This window comes from Aspergillus melleus (genome assembly GCF_016097325.1).
Source record: "Aspergillus melleus strain CBS 546.65 chromosome Unknown contig5, whole genome shotgun sequence".
Classification (NCBI taxonomy): domain Eukaryota; kingdom Fungi; phylum Ascomycota; class Eurotiomycetes; order Eurotiales; family Aspergillaceae; genus Aspergillus; species Aspergillus melleus.
This window is the reverse complement of record NW_025763374.1, coordinates 1,643,076-1,670,484: the sequence shown is the minus strand read 5'-3', so window position 1 is coordinate 1,670,484 and position 27,409 is coordinate 1,643,076. Positions and strand designations below refer to the sequence as shown.

General features: G+C 49.9%; 9 protein-coding genes across 10 annotated transcripts; 2 read left to right on the top strand and 7 right to left on the bottom strand.

Moving 5' to 3' along the window:
• Window positions 1-340: 340 nt before the first annotated feature.
• LDX57_009010 (uncharacterized protein) lies at window positions 341-2,586 on the bottom strand (the record flags this gene model as incomplete). The annotated part of the gene is made up of 3 exons (XM_046090735.1): window positions 341-559; window positions 609-1,139; window positions 1,189-2,586. 3 exons carry the CDS (start codon window positions 2,584-2,586, stop codon window positions 341-343), a joined length of 2,148 nt encoding a protein of 715 aa, XP_045946710.1.
• Window positions 2,587-9,127: 6,541 nt separating this feature from the next.
• On the bottom strand, window positions 9,128-10,699 carry LDX57_009009 (uncharacterized protein; the record flags this gene model as incomplete). The annotated part of the gene is made up of 1 exon (XM_046090734.1): window positions 9,128-10,699. One exon carries the CDS (start codon window positions 10,697-10,699, stop codon window positions 9,128-9,130), a length of 1,572 nt encoding a protein of 523 aa, XP_045946709.1.
• Window positions 10,700-12,604: 1,905 nt separating this feature from the next.
• On the bottom strand, window positions 12,605-13,129 carry LDX57_009008 (uncharacterized protein; the record flags this gene model as incomplete). The annotated part of the gene is made up of 1 exon (XM_046090733.1): window positions 12,605-13,129. The coding sequence occupies one exon, from the start codon at window positions 13,127-13,129 to the stop codon at window positions 12,605-12,607; it is 525 nt and encodes a 174-aa protein (XP_045946708.1).
• A 1,715-nt stretch (window positions 13,130-14,844) lies between these two features.
• Window positions 14,845-15,909, bottom strand: LDX57_009007 (uncharacterized protein; the record flags this gene model as incomplete). The annotated part of the gene is made up of 1 exon (XM_046090732.1): window positions 14,845-15,909. The coding sequence occupies one exon, from the start codon at window positions 15,907-15,909 to the stop codon at window positions 14,845-14,847; it is 1,065 nt and encodes a 354-aa protein (XP_045946707.1).
• Window positions 15,910-16,348: 439 nt separating this feature from the next.
• LDX57_009006 (uncharacterized protein) lies at window positions 16,349-17,519 on the bottom strand (the record flags this gene model as incomplete). The annotated part of the gene is made up of 3 exons (XM_046090731.1): window positions 16,349-16,998; window positions 17,048-17,413; window positions 17,483-17,519. 3 exons carry the CDS (start codon window positions 17,517-17,519, stop codon window positions 16,349-16,351), a joined length of 1,053 nt encoding a protein of 350 aa, XP_045946706.1.
• A 1,745-nt stretch (window positions 17,520-19,264) lies between these two features.
• LDX57_009005 (alpha/beta fold hydrolase) lies at window positions 19,265-20,221 on the bottom strand (the record flags this gene model as incomplete). The annotated part of the gene is made up of 1 exon (XM_046090730.1): window positions 19,265-20,221. One exon carries the CDS (start codon window positions 20,219-20,221, stop codon window positions 19,265-19,267), a length of 957 nt encoding a protein of 318 aa, XP_045946705.1.
• A 252-nt stretch (window positions 20,222-20,473) lies between these two features.
• Window positions 20,474-21,863, bottom strand: LDX57_009004 (short chain dehydrogenase/reductase family protein; the record flags this gene model as incomplete). The annotated part of the gene is made up of 5 exons (XM_046090729.1): window positions 20,474-21,019; window positions 21,072-21,142; window positions 21,196-21,360; window positions 21,415-21,500; window positions 21,583-21,863. 5 exons carry the CDS (start codon window positions 21,861-21,863, stop codon window positions 20,474-20,476), a joined length of 1,149 nt encoding a protein of 382 aa, XP_045946704.1.
• A 280-nt stretch (window positions 21,864-22,143) lies between these two features.
• LDX57_009003 (CLPTM1 family protein) lies at window positions 22,144-24,658 on the top strand. 2 transcript variants are annotated; one of them, XM_046090727.1, is made up of 4 exons: window positions 22,144-22,260; window positions 22,328-23,389; window positions 23,455-23,940; window positions 23,995-24,658. In XM_046090727.1, exons 1-4 carry the CDS (start codon window positions 22,222-22,224, stop codon window positions 24,310-24,312), a joined length of 1,905 nt encoding a protein of 634 aa, XP_045946702.1. In that variant the 5' UTR covers window positions 22,144-22,221; the 3' UTR covers window positions 24,313-24,658. The 2 variants fall into 2 exon arrangements, with proteins under 2 accessions (XP_045946702.1, XP_045946703.1); XM_046090728.1 differs by having other exon boundaries at window positions 23,455-24,658.
• Window positions 24,659-24,922: 264 nt separating this feature from the next.
• LDX57_009002 (Mis6 domain protein) lies at window positions 24,923-27,284 on the top strand (the record flags this gene model as incomplete). The annotated part of the gene is made up of 4 exons (XM_046090726.1): window positions 24,923-24,944; window positions 25,000-25,047; window positions 25,105-26,132; window positions 26,187-27,284. 4 exons carry the CDS (start codon window positions 24,923-24,925, stop codon window positions 27,282-27,284), a joined length of 2,196 nt encoding a protein of 731 aa, XP_045946701.1.
• Between the last annotated feature and the right edge of the window lie 125 nt (window positions 27,285-27,409).

Below are 27,409 nucleotides of genomic sequence, written 5' to 3'. Positions count from 1 at the left end.
TCCCCTACTTCCCTACTCATGCCAACACATATATGTCCACCCTCACGTTATGGTATCACCGGCCTCAATGAGCAGAATCCGGGCAAGAACATTGCGAACTGGTGCATATGATTACATTATCTAACAAATATATATATAACTATCTATAAGTATAGCATCATTTTGTTTCTTTCAAATACCACAAGTTGCACACTTCGCCAAAAGAAAAACCAAATTAGAAACCAAATTAGGACAGAAAAGACATGTTCATGTAGCTGCTCCCGCATTTGCGCGAGGGACGTGGGAAAAACCCCGAAGGGAAAAACCAAATCAAGAGCAGCTAAAAAAAAAAAAAAAAAATTCAACGCAACTCATGAAGGCTGGCCTCCAATGCCTCTCGTAGTTGGCCTGCTTCAGCACGGCGCTTCCTCAAACTTTGGGATTCGGCAGCCAACCGGAAAAGGGTGTCATCTGAAAACTCACTGACCGCCATGGGGTCAAATACGGTCGATAGCTGGCCAAGAATATGTCTCTCGACAACTTGGCGACACACATTGTCGACAAAGGTCTTCATAGCGACCTAACACTGTCAATACAACGAGCCAGCAACTACTGAAGTGCAAACATACCTTATAGTAGGCATCCAGATCAGTTCGTGCTTCTTGGCAAGCTCGCTCCTCCATGTTAACAACAACACCATGGTGCTGAAGAGATGCCGCAAGACGACTGATCTCATCTGACGAATTGCTGACGTGGAAGCGTCCATTCCAGTCCTCTTCAATGGCCCTGTTCAACGACATATGAAGGTTCTGCCTAGAACGACCGTCCCTAGCCTTTTGGACATTATCGGTATAGTAATGGTTGTAAGTTATGGGGCTTCCAGCCTCATCAGCTAATAACTTATCCAGTTCGCGGCACGCGTCCTGGGCATTACTTTCCAATTTGAAAGCGATGTCACTGACGAGTTTGTCCCTAGTGCTGCCATCTTTAATCACGAAAGTCGCAACTGACTTGATGAATTGGAAGACCAAGTCTGCGATCGTAGTGACATGGGTACGAGCAACATGCCCCCACCGTGATGATTGTTCATGGAACAGTTCAGCTAGCAGAGCATGGTTATAATTGCCAGGCAGCTCACGGCCACGGGTACGATTATATATCTGCGATAGTTAGTTCGAGGTGAATTTGAACGGCCACTGGTGAACGCACCTTCCGGATCCAAGTTGACATCTCCTCCTCGGTCACGAGAAGCTGGTCAGCTTCTCCATGGTCGCCATCCTCGATTTCGGTCGCAACTACTTTGCGCTTCTGCCCGTGTTGCCTCATGTAACTGGCAAACTTCCCGTTCTCCTTGTGAACAGCAGCGCGGAGGCGGTGGTGTTGTGTATCGTCGTGGATTTCATCGAAGAATCCATCTCGGGTACCATAGTTTCCTTCAACTCCGTCTTTCACAAGGTTCTGAAAACTTGCACTAATACGCGTTAGATACATACGTATCTGTGCCGGAGTGATTCGTTCTGTTCCAAGCTCTTCTAGTTCGTTGTGGATCTCATCGAGAAGTTGTGCGACATCTTTCCGAACCTTCGGTAGTTCGCGCTCAATGTGTCGATCTAGAAGGTCCTGCAAAAAGACCCGAAGATTGTCTCCACCGACACGTGAAGGGTCAAGGCCAAGACCAATCCACGGAGCATTGGCAAAAAATTCCTTTTCCGCCTTCCGTCGCTCAAGCGTTGTTATACCCTTCTCCAGGTCAGCAGGCGGTGGGTTTTTGACGAGGAAAAAGCCAAGCTTCAACCTTGTCCGGTCTGCGTTCTTTGCTAATCTTGCAACTCGTCTTTCGGTACCATCGTTGATCAAATCAGGTTTGGTGATTATTCCCACTGTTCGCAACCCCTCCTTGTCGTAACGGCGAGCGCGCTGGATGATGCTTTGTGTGTCCACATCGCTGCTGGCGGGGACAACAGCAAGTATGATGGTCCGCGAGTTTTCCAGGTACGAGTCAACAAGATCTCCAACAAGTTGCAAATCATGCTCATTCTCGGAAACGGATATTAGGCCAGGAAGGTCTACCAGGGTCAGATGTAAGCCGGTGTCTCCGACCACCTCCAACCGAAGCACATCCGCCGAAAAAGTTGGGCCGTCGCCTAACTCCCCGCCTCCTTCGACTCCCATCAGGCTTGAAGCCTCGGCGATGATGGTTGGCAAATCTGCAAGATTACTGACCTCTCGGCGGAAGGCACTCAACCTGGTCTTTTCATCTTCCGTGCGACTCAGATGAGGAATAATCGTCGCGGTGTTGCGACGATTCTTCGGCTCATGGCGAAGGATAATCTCCGTCGCGAAGCGCGTACAAACTCCGTCTTGTCGCGGGAACGGAATTCCGCTGATTCCTTCCAATACTGAGCTTTTTCCTGCGGATTGATCACCACACACAACCAGTTGTGGCAAAGCGACATGGTCTCCAACACCATTCGCGCGGATTCGGTCAATCAGATTGAGCCGTTCAGATATCCTGGATGACATGAGGCCTAGTCCTTCTCGAACCTGACCACTGTCCAACGTGATCCAGTCCTTTTCAGGAGGTGTATCTATCGAGATTTTACCCATGTTGATCGAGAGATGGGTCCTGGGGGGAAAAGGACTGAAAAGAATATAACAAGGGACCCGTCTTTTATACCCGCCGCGGTGGATAGCCGTCCTGTTCGATAAGGAGTCAGCCGAACGTCATCCAGGACATCTGAACAGCTCAATCCGGTCGACCGTTCACCCAACAAGTTGGATCCGGCTTGCGAATGATGAGGGACAATAACTTGCGGAAGAATGAAGGGGTCAAACCTATTTATGCTCAAGCCGGTAATAGTAAACACTTACTAAATCCGCTCAATTCCGGGACTGTTTCCTGCATGCGTCCTAGCCAGGGGCGTAGGTCGGTAATTCCACAAGCCTGTTCCCCTTGCACTCACATTCTCTCCTTGCCCCCTTGCTGCAGACGCCCCCTTGTCTCCTGACGCGTCCTGTCTCACTCATCCCTTTTTTATGTGCAAGGAAGGGAGATATTCTGTAGTCAATGTCGCTTCTGTTCCCAGAGTAAGTCGAAGTTGATGTCACGAAAGCGTCCAGTCACCGGTGTTGCGCTACTGCTGCGCACTGCTTCTTCGCTTCCACTGCTCTATCAGGCAGCAATAGCCCGCTTCTGAGCCTATGCTCATTATAGGCTGGGTATTAAACGACGATCAATTGCACCTCAGTGGCCATCAGGCCCTTCCATATCCAAGCTGGTTCAAGTACAAACGAAAGCAGTCAGGAACGCATCAGTAAACGTGCCTTATTCGCCAGTTCCCGTTGGCGGATACGTTCTACGTCTAGGTTCAAGTTTGAAAGACAATCGCAATGTAGCTGCGAGTAATTGTAGCCACTTGCACCCCAGTCCTGATGTGCTTCCTCAGCTGTGCGCAGCATTTGTGTTGCCTCTCTTCTCGTTTCTTGGGAAGGGAGAGATACTGTCCTCCGTGTAGTTGATAAAGACTGAATGCCTGAGCTTTTTGCCATGACGACACAACTCTCCCCACCGTAGAAGCTGTGCCTCGATCGAAGTCCAATCAACATCAGTTCCTTTAAAATGTTTAGTAAGATCGCGTTGTGATCGCTCATTTACAGCAACAGACACGATCTTATCATCTGACCGGACTCGTTGATTACGAGATTTCTTCCGCTGCATAATACGCTCGGCCTTGTCTTTGATCCGTTGCCAGTAAGTACTAGGCTTGAATGCCAGATCTTGTTCGGTATCCTTTGCCAGAAACTGATTATTGAGGGTTACTTTCCACTTGATTAGATACTTTATGGATTCGGGAGTACCCCCTAGGATCGTAGCTCGCCGGTTTAGGTCGGACTCCTCAAGAAAGCCAAGACGGTTTGGCGAGATTCGGTGGGAGGGAGAGGATGGGCCAGGCGAGGTAGCCGGAGAGGGGCAATGTACGGATGGGGTTTGCTCGTGGTCGAAGAAACCAGGGGTGGGGGCATACGAGGGACTTCGTTCACATCTCGTTATCTGGATGGCAATATCGCTATTCAACGGTGTAGTGCCCATATCGTCCAGGCAAAAGGCCACCCAGGAACCTAAAAATGATGGCATCTGGTGTTAGCTCTCGGACAGCGGGGTTTGTTCAACTTCGAGGGGAGACTGGCTTCTGACAAGCCGAATAGTATGACAAGCAACGCCATTAGTGTTGGAATAAGCCACCTGGTTAGTTCTGTGATTCGTACAGCCCGGAGCATGTACATCGACGCCAGGGGGGTATAGGAACAGGAAAGATGTTGGTGCCTTGCTCTCGGTGGTTCCACGGTTTGCACTAGCTTGCATGGAAGCTTCCAGCTATGCAAGTCACGCGTATAGAACAGTACAACGATCTCGTATGACGTCATATAGATTACCGTTCCGTAAGATACACAGTAGTATCTATGCTGCCCAGTACGTACTAGGGCATCCTTGGCATAGGGTTCGGGTGATAAAGAAACAGTCTTAGGGGTGACACTGCTTTCGCAACCAAGTGTAATATCTCCGGTTGATAAATGACTTAAATGCCACCCTGCGCATGCGGTCTGACACAAGATGCTTTCGGCGAAGCCCATGTACATCAGCTCGGCGATACTGTCATAAGCGAATAGGCGAAGCTACAGGTAGCCGCGCAACCCTTCAATTGGATAAGATGTGAATACACCCACTCGAGCTTGAAACCGCCTACAGACATCACAGGCATCCCTTGCCACAAAAGATAGACGTGACGCCAGTATTGATTGTCAGTAGTACGTATACTAGGACTGAATACATTACTACCAGGTCAAATTATTTTCTATCATCCTCTTCAGCGTCCCGGGCATTAGCATCTGAATGACTGTCGCTGCGATCATTAGACCTGCTCTCCTGACTGCCATGATCCTCGCTGCACGCGAGCTCCAACAAGGCGAGACCCAAATTAATATCGATCAAAACATCTGATTGTCTGCGGACTAGCACCCGAACCAAATCACCGTCTCGCGAATACCAGATGTAGAGACAGTCTCGACACAGTCGAGCGCGAAGTAGTTATCGATAATTATCCATCTGCAGCCAATCAGTACGGGAACGCCAAATGTCCCATTATGCACTTACACCCGTTAAACACACTCGCAGAAATTCCCGGGTCGCTCCGTAAATGTTACGGTAAGCCATGAATCCCCCAGTAGCTCGTCAATTGGGGGTTTGCTGTGCTTGATGCGAAGGCCGATGGAATTGGCAACCTTTCGAAGGGGTTTCCGTGAGCAGCGAATTATCTTCGACAGGTCAGCATTGATGCACTTGGCATATTGACTGAGCGTGATGACCCAGTGAGACTGGCATATTCCCTTGAAACGAGCTCGGCCTCAATCAATCCTTCTCTCGCCATGTCCTGGTCCACCGTATCTCGGCGCATATTCCCCATTGTGAAAGCCAGGCCACCTTCGATTCCGAAAACGCTCAAGATCCCCGTCTGAGATGTGCAAACTGGGCCTCCGTCTCACGGGGTAAAACTACCTGTCTTATATCATTAATCTCAACCATCCCATCCGTCTACTTCACCCTAACGGTGAGTTGAGAACTAGGCCCCCGTACGCCCTTGCTTAGTCATACCTATCCAGACTGCGGAGAGGACAATTACCAATACCACAATTGATGGTAGTTAACACGTCTCACCGGTGACTGGGCTTGAGGAATACAGGAACCCAGTACAGTAACTTCCAATAATATATGATGGTACGTAGAGACTGTATAGCCTGTAACTTAGGCCGTACTATCTCTATCTGACCGACTCAATCACCCACAGGTAGCAGATTTCCGGTTCGTTCAACGAAGCCCATGTTCTCCGGGGAACACCACTCTTTAGTTCCGCCAAGAATGTTATGTTGACCTCGGCAATCCATCGCTGGAGCGACGAAGGAACTCGTTCAACAAAAGGGGAATATAGTTCACGCATGGTGTGACAAAAGTCGTGACATGTCAAAATTTCAAGGAACCAGATCTGAATGGGATCATCCACGGTCAACAGATGTTGCTCAACGTGACACGGCCAACTCCTCGCTCCTCACCATGTTGAACGGTTGTGAACCTCCCTACATTCCTCTTCGCATGTCTGGGTGCCGTTTAAAAATTGATTGATTAGGTGCAAGAACTTTGTCTTCGTTCACGACTCTTTGTCCAGTCAGATCCGGAAGGCAATGGCCAAACAAGAACGTGGGAATGGGGATAGGAGGATACCAGCCAGTGTTTGCAGGGTCATCTCTTCGGCTACAATTCCTTAAAGTGCGTTGACTGATACGATAAATCTCTTCTTTTTGTCGTATGTGGCGGTATAACAATACTCCGTAGGCCACGCCGGTATAATCGGTAGGTCGTGCACCAGGTTGAACACAGGTTTGACCACCGCCCATCTTGTGTACAAGAGACGATGCATATATAGACCTCAAAAACCCGGGTTGGTACTGAGTCTTGTTTTATGCGACTGGCTTAATAGCAGAACGCGCTTCCTTGAATGCATTGCAGTAGTCGAGGCCTGATACGGTGGCCACAAAGATTTGAATATATACAGACCCATCAACTTTCCGGGAACATTTGTTAAATATTTTGGGTATAAACAGACCGACTCGGATAAACATATGTTAAGCAAAGCTTCTAGATTGACCAAATGTATTCGTGTGAACAATATGTTAAACGAGATATTCCGATATGAACAATCATATTCGAGTGAGCACATGTTAAACTGAATTCGAGCCTAGATGGCGCATGTGCCGGTGCTTGACGCAACATGAGGAGAACCATCTTGGTCCACAACCTGGCATCAACCGGGTATAGGTGCGGCCTTACGTCTTCCTAGCTAATTTCCATTGTACGGATGCCAGTAATGAGATGAGGGAGCACCGCGACTGATTCGCCATCACGGACGGTCTTCCGTGGGTATTTCCGTGGGTGTTTCCGTGGGTGTTTCAACGAGACTACTGTAAACCCTCGTCAATCAGAGAATGTTGAATCCACTGCAGAATGTCAAACGTCGTTTTATCTACACAATAAACCTCACCTTTTGTAATTCCCTGGCTGTACCCTGGGGAACACGGATCCCAGTCCGCCACTCAAGCCCCAAAAGAAGCTTCCGTGTAAGAGATAGAGTACATATCGCTGAGGAAGGGGTGTGTCCCATTCCTTCCCGCACCTGACAATAGATACCATCGAATAAATGCGTGAAAATCTGCGACAGACGGTGTAGGAGAGCCATGTTTGATATGAAACTCATCCTTCAATTTACCAGTCTCGGCAAGATACCTACGACGGCATCAGTTTCGTAACTCAATTGACAAACGTCAAGGGTTCTCACTCTTCAAAAATCCGTAGTGCGCGACTCTCGTCGTTGGTTTCTGCTATTTGGATGAACGCGACTGCTGCGCAATGCGGTGCTGGACGGGTTAACCTGGGAATGCATTCCTGCTACACGCTTTTGCGGAGGGCGTCTTTCGATAGAGGGTGGCGTAATAACGGAGGATAGCTCAGAATCGTCTCAGTCTTCATTGACAGTTTCCAAGCAGGACACGCTCCGCTATTTAACGGGTCGGCTGGCGGCAAACCTGTGCATGCTTCCTTCCACAGGTTGGATTTATCCGAACCTGTGACATGCCGAATATAGATACTGCCAGAAGCTGCACGGCTGTTTGGGTTTCAGTCAATTGGCTGCTCATCTCAGGCGCTGCATAAAGTTGCCGCTCACGCCTAGATGCCAAACCTATCTCCCTTGACTAAGGCTGCGGTGCATCCTTAAAAAAAAGACTGCATGCTGATTTTAGAGAAGACATGGGGCTCTCCTGCCTCTTTTTCCTTCATCAGGGGCTCATCTCTTGCAGCATTATCTGTACTCCACCCAGCGACACCACTCGTACATACGACAGATGTGATTTTTTACGGCTGGACTGAGCGTATGGAATTGCCGACATACGATGTCGACTGAATCCATTGAAAGGCCGAAGATGTACATAACCCCAGTATAGACCGTCTGATGCGAGAACCATAGTCGAGCTGATACATTCCGGACCCCTCTTATTGCCGCCTGGCTCTTGTCTCCGCGCCATTGATCCCTTGTAGTCGTCCTGCACGTGCCGTCGCAACAAACCCTGTGTATACAGAGAACAGGAGCTTTGGTGAAACATCTTGCATTGCTGGGCGGAGGCTGGTTTAGAGACTCGGCAAGTTTGCGTATAGCATAGCCAGCTCCCATGCAATTTGGCCCTTCGGACGCAGACCACACGAATCAAAGACCTTACCTATGGAAACAAACTAGATATCAACGGTTGGTTTCCGCATAAAGATAGAGATCCGTTTACAGATGTACCAATGGGTAATTCTGGGCTTTTTTAAACCCCAAGGCACATGGTTGGACCGGCAGTTTGTGTTGTCACCCAAGGCCGGTGTCAGTTCCTACCTATTCGTAATCACCGGACACTCTGGAGCAGGGGATGATCCTACCCCTGGATATTCCCCTGACGGGAACGCCACATCCAAATCAGAACCATTGGGGGGGCAGGACTTGCATTCGAAGCAACTTTGTCGTGGAGCTCAAGCTGCTGGGTAGGTGACAGAATGCAGCTAGTTGACCAAGATAGGCAAAAGAAAATGCTTTCGTGGTACACTATCTTTTTGGCCGTTGTTGATGTTGTCAAAATGACCAAACGCCGCCGATTTGCACCTTCAGAGCAAGTAGCCTTCGGCACAACCCAAGCGAACGAGCATGCGCTATCCCGTCCATTTCAAGAGCTGAAGCCGACGCCTTGTCGGACTGACTTGCCTCCGCTTATGATCCGTTATCCTTCAAGCCCGTGGGTGCGACCGGGCTTCCTTGACGGAGCATCGTATTAGAGGGCTGACGTGTCATAGCCCAACTGGAACGGATCTCGACAGGGAGTCAACGTCTGCACAGAAGATTTTGCCGTTGCATAGCGGGGTAATATGGCAATTTTCCACCAAGGCGACGGATTGACACGATCCAAAATGTCCGCTGGCTGGGGGGTCTCCGATGCCGAAGACGTCTTTTTGCAGATACGGACCGTCTATCCTGTGGAGACAAGTCCAACCTCGGGCGAACGCTGGGGTTCAAACAATGCCGCGGCGGGTATGGCGTTGCCGTAATCTCTTCGGTGAAGGGAGAGACACGGCTGCTGGCGACACTTTCCGTTTGTTGTTGATAACCGCACGACCAAAATCGATAAACATGACTCGCTGGACCTCCTCATTCCACAACATGTTTGCGGGTCGTTGGTCCAGATGATCAACGCCAGCCTCATGTATCTGGGTTTTTGTACGAGCGATGTGCTCCTGAAGGTCGCTGCGATCAGACGTCTCCAACCTAACTCCGCCGTATGCCATCAACGACATGTGGATTATGATGCGCTTCGGGTCTAGGCAAAACACGTTTTGGCTCAGGTAAATGTCACCAAGATAAACTGGAACCGCGGATCCCTGGATGTGTTTCAACTTCCGATATACGTCGCCCTCAAAGTGAGAGCTGTATGTGGTGCCTTTGCCAACAAATGTATAGCCATACCCTTCAAGCGTGATAGCGAAGAGAGATCCATGGAGGCCCTCCTTCCACAGAGGTATACAGCGGTTGTCCGGATCGGAGTTAAGCTGCTGACTGACAAGCTTGACAAGTTTCAGCAGTGAGATGGGATGCCCCCCATCGCTTGACCGAGCTCCGTGCAAGCGTGCATTTGGACATTTGAGATCGAGGATCGATCCGCTTGCCAGACCACGAAGACATGTCTGAGTACAGTACGCGCGATTTGGGGGTCTGGATTCAGTGGGCTGGCCCCCAGATGGCTTTGAATTTGATGTACGTCGTCGTTTCCTCCGTTGGCCCAGATGTTCCATAGGCGAAGAAGGAAGACAGGGCCGTCTGTCGTTTGACTCGTCTGACGAGTCCGATGGATCTGTACGGTTGCCAGACAGCGCAACATCATTGCAGCCTGCCGGCAGCCGTCGTGACCGTAGGAGATACGGCGATCGGGGGTTGACAGGGTAGCGTGGCGCTCGATATATTGAGCCCGGCGGAGTCTGCTTCCTCTCCGATTCAGGGATTAATCGAAGAATGTCCTCAAAATCAACATCCCATCTGTGCAAGTTATTCATAGCGTTGTTACGCCAAATCTGGCTGCGTTGAGGGAGCCGGAGAGCTAGGAGTGTCAGGGCGAGCCGGTTACCAACAGCAGTAAATGGGTATCGAAAACCAAGGCCATCATCAGTTTCAGGTGCCGCATCGCGACTAGGATTAAGCAGGCAATAGCGTAAAGTCGTTGGATCATCCTCGTGAACCCAAAGCATCACCTGGCTTCTCCCATTATCCAAAAGGCTCACCGGGGTGCCACTCAAGATCATATACTCATACGGTTGCGCCACGGCGGCACATGACAACAATTCAGCATCGTATTGGAGCTTCTCTTCCGAATCCACTGGGATTGTAACACGTCGTACTACCTCCTCCAGGACGTTCATCGGTCTCAGACCAGCTCGAAGAAAGGCGTCTGGAAGCTTATGGGCCGCTTTATATTCAACAACATATAACAAACCTCTACGGCCGTTTCGCGCATACACACAGTTTTGGTCGGCTCGAACACTGCGGGAAGAATCGGACGGACGCTGGCCGGGCTCCTCGGTGATGGTGTTCATATGGTTCTCAAAGACAATCCCATCCCCAAGCGAAAAACTTTCTCGTGCGGCAGGTAACCGACCCCTCCGGAAACCTGCGGGATCGCGCCCTTAGCGCGATCCCGCCAGCCAAACGGCCAGACGGGCCATACGGCCAATTTTAATGCTTGAAGCTATTCAAACTCGAATATCTCAACGAATATTGAAGCTATTGAAATAAAAATAAATACAAATGAAACCTCTATTCCTCTGCTTTCCGACGCACTTTTCGAATTTTCTTTTGAATGATTCCTCGCTCCAAACACGCGTCAATAAGTTCGGGAAGCACTTGAGCATATTTTCGCTTCCACTTCTTTTTTTCATTGCTAATATCGATATTCATCTCTCGGCGCTTCATTGACTGCATAGAATGACTTGATACAACTCCTCCAGAGCGAAGACGACGTTTAGAAGCCTTTGCACGCTCTGCACGTTGTCTAGAGGGCTCTGTATAGCGTCGTACCTCTTCCTGCATGGTCTCTGCATACGAGACTAATTGAGTTGCTCCATTAATGATCTTATTCAGACCATCATGTAAGAATGAAGGCTCAATATCATGTAAATGAAGAATCTTATTCTGCAATATTTTGAAGCGCTCAACCGTTTTTGGTGTACTGCCAACTGACATGATATCATGACTGCTAGGCGTTGAAGGAGTTGCTGGCCGCGCAGGTTCAGCAAGATGATCAAGAACGATTGCTGGATTGAATGGCGATATTCCCGTTTCTTTGAAGCCATGCCGGATAGTCGTTTTCTTAAGAGTTTTGGTGCGAATCGTCGAAAGAGCATGTAAAAACTCATTTTTGTTGAAATGACCACATCCCGAATATGTTGCATTGAGTACTGCTTCGGAATGCCAGTGCTTCATTGCATGAAATACACCAACGTCAAGAGGCTGTAGAATATGGCTTGAATGAGGCGGAAGAAAGAATAGAATAATATTGTGATTCTCGCAGAATTCAACAAACTCTTTCTTACAATGAGATTCGAAGCCGTCACAAATAAGCAGTGTATATTGACCTTTTCGCTTATTTTTAATGTCACGCCAAAAGTTTTGAATCCATTGAAAGCCTAATTCATCTGTCATGAAGCCATTTTCGGACGTAGCGATATAATATTGACCTTCAATAGTGGTGACGTCAAACCATCCTTGAATGATACTATTCCCGCGTAGAATAATGAGTGGCGGAGCGCTCCATCCACCGGTTGAAATAGCTTCAACTACCGTGATCGATTCTCGCTCGGAAGAGATACCAATATAAGGCTTATCTCCAGGAAGATCTCGAGTAACTACCCATTGATCTCTGCCCATTCCTATACGGAAGCCTGTCTCATCAAAGTTCCATATATCATCTTGTATAATCCCGTTGATTTCGATGACCTTTTTCAACGATTCAAACCAAGCAGCGATATTGGTTTTATCTTGAGCTTGTTTTCGCTCGATTTCAATTGCTCGAAAGCGTTGTTTTTTGTATTGAGGATGGCGTTTAAGCCAGCGTTGAAGCCAGTGTTCTCCTACTACCGGCGGAGGAGTTGTTGAATCGGTATGAGACCTTTTTAGAATGACATTGGCTGCATTCACGATCATTCGAGGCAATGGGCGAACGAGATAGCCTTCTAAAGTGTTTAAATATTGACAGAGAGCTTTATCTTCCTCTGAATTCAACTTCAAGTTGGTGGGTGCTCGCTGAACAAGAGAGACTCTACCCTTCCATCTTGCATCGAGAGTTCGTCGATTGAGGTTAAATTCTCGCGCAGTTTTTGAGACATTCGGTTTTTTTTGATTGCGTAACGCGCTGATAGCTGCGATAATTCTATCTTCAACTTCCTGATTGAATTTGGCCATGTTGTGGTGGAATAATGACGCGTTGAAGTAGGAGGGTGCAATTATTGAAGAAATTGGCCGTATGGCCCGTCTGGCCGTTTGGCTGGCGGGATCGCGCTAAGGGCGCGATCCCGCAGGTTTCCGGAGGGGTCGGTTATTTGAGCCAGTTGCTCGAGGATTTCTTTCACTGGGTTCTCAACTTCTGCTTCCTTGTGTCGGACTAAATCGGCTTCGCTGGCCAAGGGGCGCGAGCACGCCTGTTTCCCTCGGTCTTCAATCACAATCAACGGTGGGAACACGCGTGGCGGGGAGTCGGACGGGTGGAAGAACCGGTATACTTCATCGAAAAGCGGCTGTTGGAAGGCACGAAAGTCGAATGGCTGAAGAAACGTCGGACAAATACGGCCATGCGGGCTGGTGATTGACCCTTTGGTCGTAAGGGATTTGTCAGTCTGGATAGTCAGGGGTTTCGTGATAAAGCGATGACAGGCGTGAAGGTACTCTGCGAACGTCGTCTTCCGGTTGCGCTGCCGTTCCTGCTCCAGCAGAGCCACTAGCTCTTCCCTGCTGAGAGTTCCTGCTTCCATAGCCGGAGGTGAGTGTCCACAGAACCAACGTCGAGCACCTGCGGACTTATCAAGAAGGTACGGCCTGGTGAGGATGGCACGTACCCGGGTCCCGTGACAGGCTAACCCGTTTAGTAGATAATCAATTCCAGGACATGCTCCCCTGGTTTCTGAAGCAACCAGCGGGCCCCTCACAGGATGGCATAGACAAGTTTCTCTTGCTCTGGAAGCGGGCCAGCTTTGAGCAGATTTGCAGGCGGAATGACTATCAACCAGTCCTTGTGGTTGTACGAATCCGCATCATGTTTCTTTCCTCTCCGACCGTGGAAACGCCAAGCCTTCGTTAAATTTAAGCGCCGCACCCTAACTAGGAAATTGATCAAAGGCTTCGGACGAGCACCGAACTCCCCGTGGCAGGAAGAGGATGGAAGAGGACTGGACGAGCTCTATTTGCACCACTGTCCAACTCTGGAGATAAGAGCTATCCGTATGCCAAACCTTTCATTCATGTTCAAGGCATCTTGCTTTTTATTTTATGCCGCTACGAGAGCTACTATGAATATATCGCTGTGGTTTTGGTAGGGGTGGATGCGAAGGAACTTCTGCTCTCCCGCTTATTCCTACTTCCATAGGCAACAGATAGCTCTGAACATTCTTGGAAGACGATGAACCGAGATCGCCAATCTGGTCAATCGGTACTCTCGTCTAACACCAATAGCAGAGTTGGCCATGGTATACGTTTTTCTCCGCACTTCATGAGAGATTATTCACTTAAAGCTCACTGGTCTCTTGTCTTGACCCAGGCCAGGCAAATCGATCGGAGAGGACAATAACTGGAGATTGGATGTCTGCCTCTGTTGACTGATAGTTGTACCAGGTGGCATGCCTCTCCCCGTTGCGTTCTACTTTGTATCGTGATATTGTGGCCTAATCCCTTCCCCTAACCTACGTGTCACTCGTGTACTCCGCTTGTTTCGGCACCGTTAAGCCGCTATGTGTCACCTTTGACACTCGTGAAGGCTCCGTGTACAGTATGATTGAATACAAGTATGTTCACTGTGGGGGAAGCAGATTTAGGGGGCGCAGACGTCATGCTGGACTTAAAAACGTTCCGGGGGGTCAAGTCCATTTCTTCTGTGGAAGGGTTCCATTCTGGCTCCATTCAGAAAAAGAGGGAAAGCGTCCAATCGTGGCGACACCCCATCTACCCTGAAAGGAGGGAAGCCTGTCCGAAGAAACCTCAATGGTCTTGTCACTGTTGAAGCTGAATTCTTCAGAGGTGCAGCCGAACTACTCCCCGCAGCACATCCAGGATCTATGACATGGCACAAATCCTGGTTGGAAATTGAGTGATCTGGACTCAATGGTCGCGGTTAACGATACAGGAAAAGCACCGCGCTATGAGTCCAGCAGCTGCAAGATGAATTCCTCAGCTGTTGTCCCCGCAGGCTGCCGTTTTTAGCGGCGAAGGAAGTATGCTCAGTAAGCCATACATTGTCTACATACGGTAAAAACGAATCATTGCTCAATTATGCAGTGAAATTTGCGACGACCTAGCTTATCAATGGTGAGTGCCCATAAACGTGATCCACTATGTTCCAGGATTCCTTCGCGTTAGTCTGAAGATCTAGCAGCGCAAGATACATTATAACAAGGAGGCCAACTCTGGATCATGCCTTGGATACCACCTCGCAGATATAAGGGATCAGTGTATTTTTTCCCCTTCTTTTTTTCCTTCAAATCGGTCTTGACCTGGTCGAGCGTCGAGGAGACGATCGTATGAGCAACCAGCGCTTTTGAAGGGAAATAGCAGATCGATTTGGAAACGACTTCTGGAATCTCGGCACAACCAATTCGAGAGTACCCCATTCCTCCATGAGTGACTTCAGCAAGGCGTCCTCCTCCTGGCTGTATGCTCTTGCTTTGCCAGACGAGGTGCGGAGGCCCGTAGACCTCTGACATGACCTAGTCATAGCCCTGGTTCGGACTCTTGTAATGGGCCCTATGAAGTTGACAGCTTTCCCTTCGTTTTGGATAGTAGCTATATCGGTAGACTGCTGCACCATGTGGAAAGAGTCATTTGCCGGCCTGGATTCATAGGTTGTGGGGGCAGCGTCTGGTCGGCTTAGCGGCGTTGATGGCGTCGTGGGATCCGTGGTAATATTGTCCGCTCCTAGGTAAGCAGCCTCTTCGCAGTCAATGTCCCTCTGGGTAGGGTTTTCCAGGGGCGTCTGATGGGAAACATTGCTCTCTGCTGGCTCATTGGCGCAGTGACTGTCTCTATATTCCACAGAGCCACACATGCGGTCTTGCCCATCTCCTTGTACTGGTTGGTACACAAGCCAAGGGGCAGGTTGCAAGATCTGGGGGTCAATAGGGATAGCATCTATGGTGGGAGATGCTGCAGAGTAGCTTGCGCAGGTGCTCGTATCATCCGTCAGCCCGGGGAGGTCAAGTGAGGCTGATCGAGCAGAATGGCCATCCTGTGATACTGCGTGCAGATTGATGCTTGGGCACTGGTGGCCCTGATCTTCCTTCCGAGCCTGGGCAGGTCTCCTCGCTCTTAACCGTGTTGCATGGGGTTCCCAGTTGATAAAAGTGTGCCCCTTAACACTACGTGATGATTTCGACCCGGCCTTTTGACGTTTGCAGGGGCGTTCCACCTTCTTGAACTGCTTTTTGTCCGAGGTTGGAGACTCATCCAGGGCAGAGGAGGATCGTTTCTTGCACGTCTTTCCGGGCGGCTCGCAGATACTCTTTTGGTAATGGTGCACGTCGCGAAGATGCCAACGGTAGTCCATCTCGTCCGCGGCGGTGTGGCTACATAACGGGTCAGCACACTCCGATGGCCACTGTTTTGACTGAATGTGACCCTCTAGATGTTCTTTTAGGTCGGAGTTTTTCGTGAAAGAACTCATTCTGCAGGCTGCTGTTTTCGCCTCGTCACAGAGGCATTCAATGCAATATCCGGCGCGTATGATAGTATGGCGGTACAGTATAACCCCATAGTGCTGACTTGTCATTGATGGAAGGTGACCGCGACAGTGTTGCTCAAAGTCATCGCTGGTCCCATCATGGAACGTAAAGCACTCCCAGCAATACTTGACATGCCGAGGCGGAATATTCTTCTGTTGGGCGAATGACTCGCTAACGCAACCATGGATATGATTGCTCCGCCTGGGCCTTGACAATCTGTCATGTATTAGTAAGGCAGCGATTCATGGAATCCGGAAGAGTCGCTCACGTGTCTAAGTCTTTGTTGCAACTTGTGACTGGGCAGCGCCCTTTTACAGGCTCTTCTCCCGGTCGATATACCACGGAAAAGTCACGGAGACATTGGGTGTAAAGATCCCTCACCACGCTCGCTTTCTCATGGAAAGAAAGTGGTTTATTGGTCGACATGATTGCCGCCAAACGACCTAACTCGGGCATGAGCTTGCACAGAGCCTGTTTTTGTGCCACCTGCTCAACATGATCCGGACGTTCTCGGCCGCGAGTCATAATTTTCCAGTCGCGTCGCTCCTGCACCCAATGAGTTTGATACTTCTGCAACGCTTTGGAATAGAGCTTTCGCCTAATGACGCTACGGTCTTGGCGTAGTTTCTTAATGTCATCAGCGGACCGCGCGTTCTCAATCTCCAGGTCTTTGGCAATCAAATCGGGATGCTCATCGAGCTTCTCTTCCTCCTCCGTAGGCAGCCGATGAGGAAGGCCGTTCTCATGGTACTGTTCAAAGCCTTGGAAATATTCAAGGTGAGTATGGTCTGTGGGCCGACGCCTCAACGCGTTGACCACATCTACACCGGAACAGTTGGCCAGGTAGTTGTCTCCGTAGATCGCCTCGGAGCCGTGCGTAAGTACCTGCGCTACAAGGGCAGAGGCATATTTGGCTGCACAGGTCTTTAGCTGGGCTCAGAGAGAAATGGAAAGGCCACCGACCTGCAACTGCCTTCCCTAGCTCGCGGCGCATAGCATGGACCGTGGCTGTAATGAAAAAGCCAACCCAGATCAAAATTCGGCGGAGGTCTTTCTGATACTGCTCCTTTGTCAACGGATCTTCACCGACTCCTTCAGCTGTGACACTTCTGACGACGCGTCGGTCTCTTGCCTCGTCCTTCCATGAGAGCACTAGCTCATTCTCCCCTGGGGGAATTCTCTGCTCGAAGACTTCTTCAGGAGACGTAAATCCAAAGAGAGCTCCATCCGCAAGCGCGAGCGCCAGGAGGAACAGTGCTCCCGCATAAATGGGCTCATCACAATCCCAGATGGCAGTTCCGAACCTGTCATGGTAAGCATAAGGCCAAGCTGAAAGACCAAAATCTGATCAGACTTGCATACACCGTATTATCGGGGTCCTTATTCCCTTTGACAAACCGTTGATCAAGTCGCCATCCAATTCTCCAAGGATCATCTGCCGTACGGAACAATACAAGCTGGATATCCTGGCATTGTCAGCGAAGTCTAAGTCAACTATGATATTTCCCTCACTCTGTAACGAAGCCCTCCTTTGATTTTATTCTCTGACGCAGGAGTAAGAGCAGACACTCTGGCAGCCGAGCAAAGAAACTGAAGAGTGATGAAGTGAAATTGGACGCGATATCTTCCTGGCATGAAAAATGCATCATCAGTGCCCCAAAATGCAACAATAGCACGCTCAAAGCTTTTAAGCTGGAAGTTATATCTTGGTTTCTTGATAGCTGGGATGTATCCATCTTCAACCAAGTCATTCCTAATGAACTATCTTGGTCAGGCCACGGTTCGCTTGAAGGAAGGGCGCCTTACGCTATAAAGTAGGGATGCATCATTGGGAGGAATCTCGTTCCCAGTGACGAGAAAGAAACCAGGTATGAAGTTTTGAGCCCCGTTCAAGATTGAGTCTCTGGTTGGTCTTCCACCTGGGTCAATTCTGCCCTTGGTAGACGAAATCCACCATCGAAAGAACTCTTTAAGCTCTTCTAATTTCGGTACTTTGTGTCCCTCGCCAACCTTGTAGCCGTTTGGAAACCCTTTTGCCTCCTGAAGAAATCTAGCGGATCACAATGAGAATAGCCCAAAGTTGAGGATAGTAAAGTCTTACTCTTCATATTTGCGGACATATTTCTGGTATGTCTGTCGTTGTTTCTTAGACGCTCTTTTTCTCGTCCGCTGGGAATCTTCCTGCCTATGGTCTTCGGGGTTGTATCTCCGTTGTTGACGAAGATCACGGCGTTCTTGTCGTCTTTTCTCTTCTTGACTGGCCTTCCATTCGAGGGAACGTTTAGCCATTGTTTGTAAGAGCCAAGATATAACGAGATAAGGACGAAGTGCAGTACGAGATATGATGTAGAAAAGATGGAGAAGGGATTGAATTATGCGAACATCTTCCAAGCGAATGGCTAGTATTTATATTTAGGCTGAGACGAGAGACATCTTAGCTAAATTTCGCATGACTAGCTCTGTGAAATCAGGCATCACATGTTGAACTAAAGGTATTGTTGATTGAGCAGGCGAAATCCGCCAGCCCTTGCTCTTAGGAGGGCATCAGGAAATTGTTGGTCCGTACCTGATACGACGATCTAGATCAGAATGTCTTGGCCAGTCACGGTTTAAAGACCCTAGTTCAGTCACGTGATAGTGGCCATCACAATCCGGGTGAGCTAGTCCGGGACCGCTCTGGGAGGGGCCCAGAGCAATCCGGGAGCATTCGGAGCGATCTGTGCGTGCGCAGTGATCAAGCAGTGAGTGGCACGGAGCGTAGCAGGAGCAAGCCGGGATCGATCACGTGCAGCCCTCATAAAAGCGGCGGTGCCCGAATCGGGCAACTGGGCGAAAGGCGCAGAAAAACAGTTCAATAACGGGCTATTATGGTCAAGGCAGCCACTTCATTCATTCAGTGGTAATGTCTGATCACTGCTGTGATCAGTTGGCGTATTCAGAGGCTACATATTGCGATTGAATTCTTTTTCCCCCTGGAGTAGTGAGATTGTACAGCTTAATAATTTCCTAAGAGAAAGAATCGAATGCCATCAAGTAATTCATAAACCAGATACCTTCAGTCGCGCTCCTGTATATAGTTATATAATTATAGTACATACGTAGTGGAATGCATAGAGCTGCCGCTAGAAATGATAAATCTTTCTCCGTCTCTGAGCCCATTGAATGTGTACAGCGTAAGAATCACAGTAGACAGGCAAAGATGAAAACCAGCAGTGGCCGGGGTGCGTCCAATGGAACTAGATGGCCCGCAGGCACAATTAGCCGCCGGCTTTGGTGGATGATCTGTTCTTCCGTATCACGATAAGCAAGAATGAGATCCCATAGCATATTTTCATCCGGCTCTGAAGCCCACTGATCATCGCCCCCCCAGCATATATGCACGGGGAATCCTTTGATTTTGCCCCAGTTCGCCTTCGAAAAGGAGTCTTCCAAAAATCTGAGAGCACGCCCGGCTTGGTAGTAGAAAGCTTCCTGTCCAGCATCACTGGCAATCCATTGAAGACAGAGCCGATGAAGTAAGTGGGAGTTTAGGCCTTGAGAACTAGCGGTCGAGATATGATCGCGCACCATAGCTGCATGTTGTCGAAGCGGCAAGCGGCTTAAAATCTTTGTATATTTCTGCGCATGGAGGAAGAATTTGGGGTCCTTCCAGGCTGAAATAATAGGACTCACGGGGATTAGGACTCGGTAGCGCATTCCCCATTGAATGCAGGCGTCAAGTGCCAAGACGGCGCCAACACCATGGGCAACAACGTTGACAGGTATGAGGTTGAAATGCCGCTGGAGCATTAGATAAAGGCATCTGCTCTGCTTTCGGAGCGTGTTTTCCTGGATTGGTATGTCCCAGATATAAACCGTGTATCTTGAAGCAAGAGTCTGCGCTATCTCAGACCAGATATAAGTGCTGAATGGAAAGCCCTGAACAAGTACCAAGGGCGGTCCGTTGCCCCATATTTGAAACTCGTCTGTGCCAGCGAGGGGCGGGAGGCTTGGATACTGAGGAATTTGAGACCCTGGAATTTGGCAAAAAGCAGTGTTGGGGGGAGGAGGGCCCGGAAGAGGTGGAGGTTGAGGTTGGAGTCCCGGGGGATCAGGGGGCTGAGCAGCTGAGGGTAGGGGGTCTGTGCCAGGATTCATGGCTGCAGCGATTGAGAGGGAAAAGGAGACCAGATGCTTGGGTTTAATGGATTCGAAGACAAAGAATGGGGACTGGGTACCCTATGATGCAGATGCCACACACCCTCTTAAGGAAGGAACTTCCCTATTAGACAAAATGAGTAGGCACCAACTACAGAATAGTACCTAGGAGTCTATCGGTAGTGAAGACCCGCATAGCGAAATAACCCCGACCTACTTTGATATCATACCTCCACAATTAGAGCGCCGCTATTACGGCAGTTGGGAACGACCAATACCACCTGTACTGTCGTCCTTGACACGATTTTGATCCTCATCCGCAGCGTAATCAACGGCAAAACTGGACTGGATGAAGTCCTCTAGTTCCTCGCTGACAGTTTTCAGCTTTTCCTTGACACTGGCAACGCCTTCTTGCCCAACGATGTGGCGGGATGGTGGATTTTCATGCCCTCCTATGGCAGTGATCGCGTAGACAGTCTCCGCAACCAGGATCTCCATATGCGCGGGACTGAGTGGAGGATACGTCGACAGAACCTCTGGACCCGAGAAAGGCCCGTCCTCGGCAGAAGTGATTCGGCCGGAACTTCGAGACTCGTCCACCCCATTCTGAGTATGCGGTAGGCGGGGGACAAGTCGATTGAGGATTCCACGGAATAGAGGCGCGTGGTTGGCGCGAGGAGAATATGCAGGGACGATGGGTGGTACACTGGTTACCAAGTTGGTGAGGATGCCAATCTCAATACTGCACTGGATGATCGTGAGCTTAACGTTGAAAGGCGCTATCTCATATGCAAGACTCTGGAGAATTGGTCAGTAAGGGGGACTGAAACTGCTTGGACGGTATGCTCACATCACAGAAACCCTCGAGCGCCCAGCCAGCTGCGCAGTACATCCCCAGTCCCGGTGTCCCGATATGAGCCGCTGGTTTTGGTCAGATAACGATATCGTTGTTCAACAGCTAGGTGATGCCTTACTTATCCCAGAGATAATCATCACATGTCCCGACTTCTGTCTTCTCATATGAGGAAGCGCCGCCTTAATGATGTTGAGTGGCCCGAAATAATTGATCTCGAACTGGTCCCGGACTAGATTGAGAGTTTGCTGGGAGGCCGCCAGCTCCTCTACAGTTCCAACCAGGGCTCCACACCAAGTCAACAGGCATTTCGACCAATCGAAGGGAGGAAACCTCATACCTTGGCTTGTACAACCGAGAAGGATGTCAATTTTGCCGAATGTTGCAACAGCCTCCGCAACCGCTGCCTGACATTCTCCCACCACTCTGTATGGAAAAACACGTGAGCCCCTGACACTGTAGTTTGAGAGTGGCCTTCCTGCCAAAATTGAAAAAAACGCAGTCGCACCTTATGTCCAACGGAACCGGCTTGAAACGTTGTGTCCATCCCTCCTCACGATGGCTCTCGACCTCTGCTAGGAAGGCATCGAATTCGTCTCGGCGACATTCATCCCGGCCCAGGTTGGTGTGGGCCAGTCCAACAAGCGCACAATCGCCATGCATCAAAATCTGGCGAGTGACGGAGATCCCAATGGGCGAATCTCCGGCCGTGATCATCCATACCCGGGGTTCACTGTGGGCAGGAAACTGTGGGCGGGAGTAATCGGGAGAGGGGTGATTCTCTGCCATTAGATCGACAGCTTTCGCATTTCAAGCGCCCGATGTGTCCATAGCGCTTGGCAGTAGACTCGATCGTGGCTGGCTGTCAATGTCAGTCTAAAGCGGGATGGGCGGATGGAAATCCGGAGAGAGCTGGAGAGCCGGAGAGTTGGAGATACTGCAGGGTCGTTCCGCCCGGGCGATAAGAAAGGCGTGACCCGCTAAGCTCCCATTCCATCCCGCTTCTGGACCAGCGCGGGCGCAAGTCTGGCCTTTTTCTTGCTCCGTCCCTTTCTCTTTCGCCTTCTCTTTCGCCTCTCTTCCCTTCCTCCCCCATTATCTTTCCCTTGTCTCAGGGATCGGCTTTCAACACGCAAAGCTTCCTATCATGCCTGAACAACGGGAGCGTAGGGATGAGCCCCAAAGCGTATGTATACTGTTTACCATTGCCCGTAAATGTTCATCGCGCTAACTGACATTGTCTGCCTGTACAGTCCGGTTTCAGGGGGGCCCTCCAGGGTCTGGCTTTCTTCATGGTGATTCAGTTTCTTGCCAGTCAATTTTTTGGTGGAAAGCAGCAGAGTACTGGCGCTGGTGGAAAACCCGGTGGCGTGACCGATTTCAGTACTCGTCCAGCTAGGAGCGAAATCGAGAACTACAGCCCCATCCCCGACTCGATTGCCCCGATATGGCCCGTCGATAGTCCCTTGGACATGGACATCTACGTCTCGCCCTCAGTGTTTGTTCCCACGCACAAGTCTCAGCGGTCGAGCACCCTAGTGCTCTCGGAGAAGAACCTCACCATTGGGAATTACAGCGACACGAGGGAAATTGACACCATCATCCAAGTCCCCAAGGAAGTCCAGCAGAACGGAACTCTGTTTGCGCACTTCTTCCTCGGCCTTTCCGGACAGCAGCTGGACCCTTCCGCTAAGGACTACAGCACCGACAAGGCCGTTCACTTCTTCCGTCCGCTCAACCAGTACCTTCCCAAGAAGAAGGTGAAGAAGCTGAAGAACCTCTTGGCCAGCAGTGAAGAGAAGGAGGAAGAGGAGGAGGATACTACACCCGATGTTACCACCGCATCCTACTACCACCCGAATTTCACCGTGTCCTTCATTCCCGACTCTGGAGTTCAGAAGTATCGTCAGGTGCATCCTGCTGTCCGGCAACACTTGCAGCTCGAGGCTACTGGTGCAAGAGATATCTCCGGTCAAAATGGGTGGTATTACCCGATCGTTTTTCTGAATACCTTCTGGCAGCTTCGAAGCCACATGATGGAGCTTAACTCCACGGTCGACACCGTTCCCTTGCGCATCACCCTCAACAACCTACAGAATTGGAAATTCAGTATGATGGCCAGCGTCGACGACAGCGCGAAGCAGACTGCTCGCCAAGCTGCCTATGGTGCTTCCACCCCAGGAGGTGGCGACGGAAGTGAATTTGAGATGATTAAGGAGGTTTTGCTCAACACCAACATCTACTTGCTGGGCACCACCGGCGTGGTCACTATTCTGCATATGGTGTTTGAAACTCTGGCCTTCAAAAACGATATCGTAAGCTTCACTGATCCATCCAGATCACACTCTCCATATGGCTAACGAGTGTGCACACATAACAGTCTCACTGGCGCAAGAAGAAAGACGTCGTTGGAACGTCTGTCCGGACCATCTTGGCTAATGTTTTCATGCAAGCGGTTATTTTCCTCTATCTCATGGACAACAGCGAGAACACCTCGTGGATGATCCTCGCTAGCCAGGGTTTTGGTATCCTTCTGGAAGCGTGGAAAATCACAAAGACGGTGGACGTACGCCTCCGGCCGCCACCTACCAACTCCTTCTTTTCCTTCCTGCCGTACGTTGTGGTCTTCGAAGACAAGCACAAGCTTAGCGATACGGAGCAGAAGACAAAGGAGTACGATGAAATCGCCTTCCGCTGGCTCTACATCATCGCCGTGCCTCTCCTGGCTGCGTACGCTGCGTACAGCCTGATCTACAACACGCATAAGTCGTGGTACTCCTACGTCATCGAGACCCTGGTCGGTAGCGTCTATGCGTACGGTTTTCTGATGATGGTGCCGAGTCTGTACATCAACTACCGACTGAAGGTGAGCGCATTCCGAGGCAATGTTGGTGAATAGACCTAACTAACTTTCACTTAGTCCGTTGCTCATATGCCCGGAAAGGCGTTGACTTATAAATTCCTCAACACCTTCATCGACGATCTCTTCGCCTTCACGGTCAAGATGCCGTGGCTTCACAGACTTGCCACCTTCCGGGACGACATCATTTTCTTCGTCTGGCTTTACCAGGGCTGGAAGTACAAGGTGGACTACAAGCGTGTCAATGAGTTTGGCCAGGGAGGCGACAGCGACGTTGAGGAGGAGGTGAATGCTAAACCGGAGGAGCCATCCAAGCCAGAGGCGTCTGCTCGGGCATCCGGAAAGGAGAGTTCCAAGTCAACTCGGAAGAGAAAGTAACCCATCCTTGCCATGGCTCTTGGTGACTTGTGTGGCTTGATAAAGCCCTTGTTAGTTGTTTGTTTTTCAATTGTCGCCGCCGCAGAATGTTATACATATGCTCTGCCTATCCCGGCTCGAGTGGTTTGACAGATACTTGGCTTTTAGAGAGATATTTATGTAGTATAAAGACCAGTTATGACACATAAATGACACAGAAGCAGCGTAATTCTCGATATTCGTCTCTTGCAGTAGTAATTCTCTGAGCTTGGGGGTAGTTGGGCCAGAGTTGGCCTCGATGGGAAGGAAGTGAGTCTGGGACCGAATTTGGTTTAACTTGTCACTTCCCGCGACGGTCGCTTTCATCTGAACCATCGCATCGCCCGAGTTGCGCGGGAAGCGAAGAACAACAGTCCTGCAGACAATTCGTTTTGTTGAACCTTGTATATTGACCATCATATTTATGTTCGATCTTCTCTGGCATCTTGTGATAAAGTGTTCCAGCATTTGTGCGGCTCAAGTTGGGTGTAACTCGGGCAAAACAACGCGACGGGCGGCGCGTGTAACTAGGTCCAACCATCTTTATTACATTGTCGAGAACTACAGACGATCGTGTCGCGCATAATCCCAGATGTCATCCGAACCAGATGGAGGTTTGTGGACCAACCCTGTTACGAGACAGCCGAATCGTTGACATTTAATGCATAGAGCATCAGCCTCAGAGCTTGCAAGATGCGACTAGGCATCTTGAGGCAGGTAAGACGGCTCATGGACCTAACAGACCAGTGGCCACCCTTGACTAACGCCGGATAGTTGCGTTCGTGCCTTCCAAGCAACGGTACACAGATGCCGGCGAGCTGGGCAAAATCATCGCTTCTCACGCCTACGAGAGCGGGATCCCTTCGGTGACCCTTGAGCGTTTGGTCAAGGTCCTCACGGCTAGGAGTCAACTGGATCAAGGCACAACCACTACGCTGATCAAGAACCTGTACCCTTCAGAGCGGGTGCCGTCTAAAATAGTCACGCAGGTTGTCTGCTGTCTCGGTCCTAGCAAGACCAAACCCGCTCCTGCAACGCAGGCTTTGTTATTGCGATGGCTCATTCTGGTTTATGACTTCCTCGATGAAAAGGCCCACCTAGCAAAGCTTTATGCAGTGCTGTTCAATTATCTTGAAATGATAAGCCTGCGTAAACCATTGTGTCATTTACTGTCCCTCATCACCAGACGGAAACATGTGAAACCTTTCAGAATCCATTCTCTTATGGAACTGGTTGCCAGTTCTGGTGGGGACGAGAAGGAACTGTTCACTCTACTGAAGACGTTCAAGAACTATTACCCCGATGTTATCGTGGGAGATCTGGGCGTGTCTGGCAGGAAGGCGCTATTTTTCAAGCACCCAGACCCCGAGTGGTCCGGCCATGTAAGGCACCTCCATGATACTAATTTAGAAAGAACGCAGGCGTTTCAGCCTTCCACATTCCAGGTGATCCATCGTGGGTTGACGAAGAGGAGCAAACTGGAGGTGGTCGTCCCGGTTATGCAGACATCTCGGGTATCATTCAATCACACATCTTTAGAAGAATTGCGGGATGTTGGCCACTTTGTTGAGAAGCTGGACAAGATCGAGCTGCCTAACCAGATAATCTCTACCCTCGGAGATAACATGGCCCAAAAATATCTTCATTTGGCCCAGCCGGAAGCTGCAGGCCGTCGATTGGACGATTGGCTAAAAGCCTTTCTAGTCGACAAAATAGAGAGTACTCAGGATGGTGAAGATGACGAAAACGAGTCCCTAGGCTACGTATTGAGTCTCTTGGTTGAGTATGTACGATACACAAAGGTATGTCTTTCACCTCATGGGTATCTTTGACTTGGCCACTAAGCAGCAGTGTAGGATATGCCGCCGATGATCATTTCGGTCTTGAAAACCTACCTGCGTTCTTGGAACGGTGCAGACCACAAGGAGCAAATCTTTGCCCTCCTGGAGTATATTCCAATGGGCGAGTACGAGACCATACGAGCCGAGTTTCTATCACGGTTGGAAGTGGCGGTCCGACATGCGTCCCCGACGCAGAACAATTTGCTTGATTTTTACTCTTCTTTGATTCGTCAATGGGGAGTCAGTCTGAGAGCACAGCCCTTCACCCTGGAGGAATCAAAGCCTCTAGCTCATCTTATCTCACATGCGGAGCTTTTGGCACTATCAGTACTCGAATATTCAGCAGCACTGCAACAGCCCCATAGCGCCGGAACGGAGAACTCAAAACCAAACACATTGTCGGTTCTCGAGCTCTATTGCGTCCTAGGCGAACTATTTTCTCATGCGGCTCAGAACGGTAGCATTCGCCTCACCATCCCTCTGGCTCCCACGGTCTATTCCCTTGTTTTAACACCAATCAGCTCGGTGATTTCCATCTTCAGCTCGGTCCTTGCCAAATACAAGTCAGCCTTCGAAGCCTCCTTGACTTCTAAAGTGCTCCAAACCCCGACATCTACCGATTCACTCTACCCTACACAGCTCGTGGGCCAGTTCAATGGCTATATCATGGACATTTGCAACCTTGTTTGGCGAAACCGTGGGTTCAACTTGGAAGATCCAAATGCGCTGGGCTGCTTGATGCCGAGTCCCACTACCAACGCACTTGCAAGATACATTCGCGAGGTGAACGATGTGTCGAAAGAAAGCAACCCCGAGGCCGCATTTGGGTACAATGTAGCGTCGGCCTCCTCCCTTAGTCACCACGTTGCATTGTGCAACATGTCCACCGCTTGCTTTGCCGATATAGAAGAGGAGAACAGCGTCAGCGAAGACCAGCCACGACTGAAGAGGCCTGTGACTCAAAAAGCACTGAGTGCTTTGGAGAAGGACGGTGGTATCAAGATCCCTTGGCAGGAATATAGAATAAGGATGCTCGATTGGTTAGACGCGACGGGAAGTGTTGGGATTGGAAACTTGATGCGCAGCACAATGAAGGCATTGCGAAAGGATTGATGGCTGGAAATCAGTGTCAGTGCAAAGACGACGGCCAGCCAATCCGCCCTAGCTAGATAAACATGAGTTCCGCCATTTAACGGTTTACGATATCGAGTCCCAGTGTAGGCATTGTCCATGCGTAT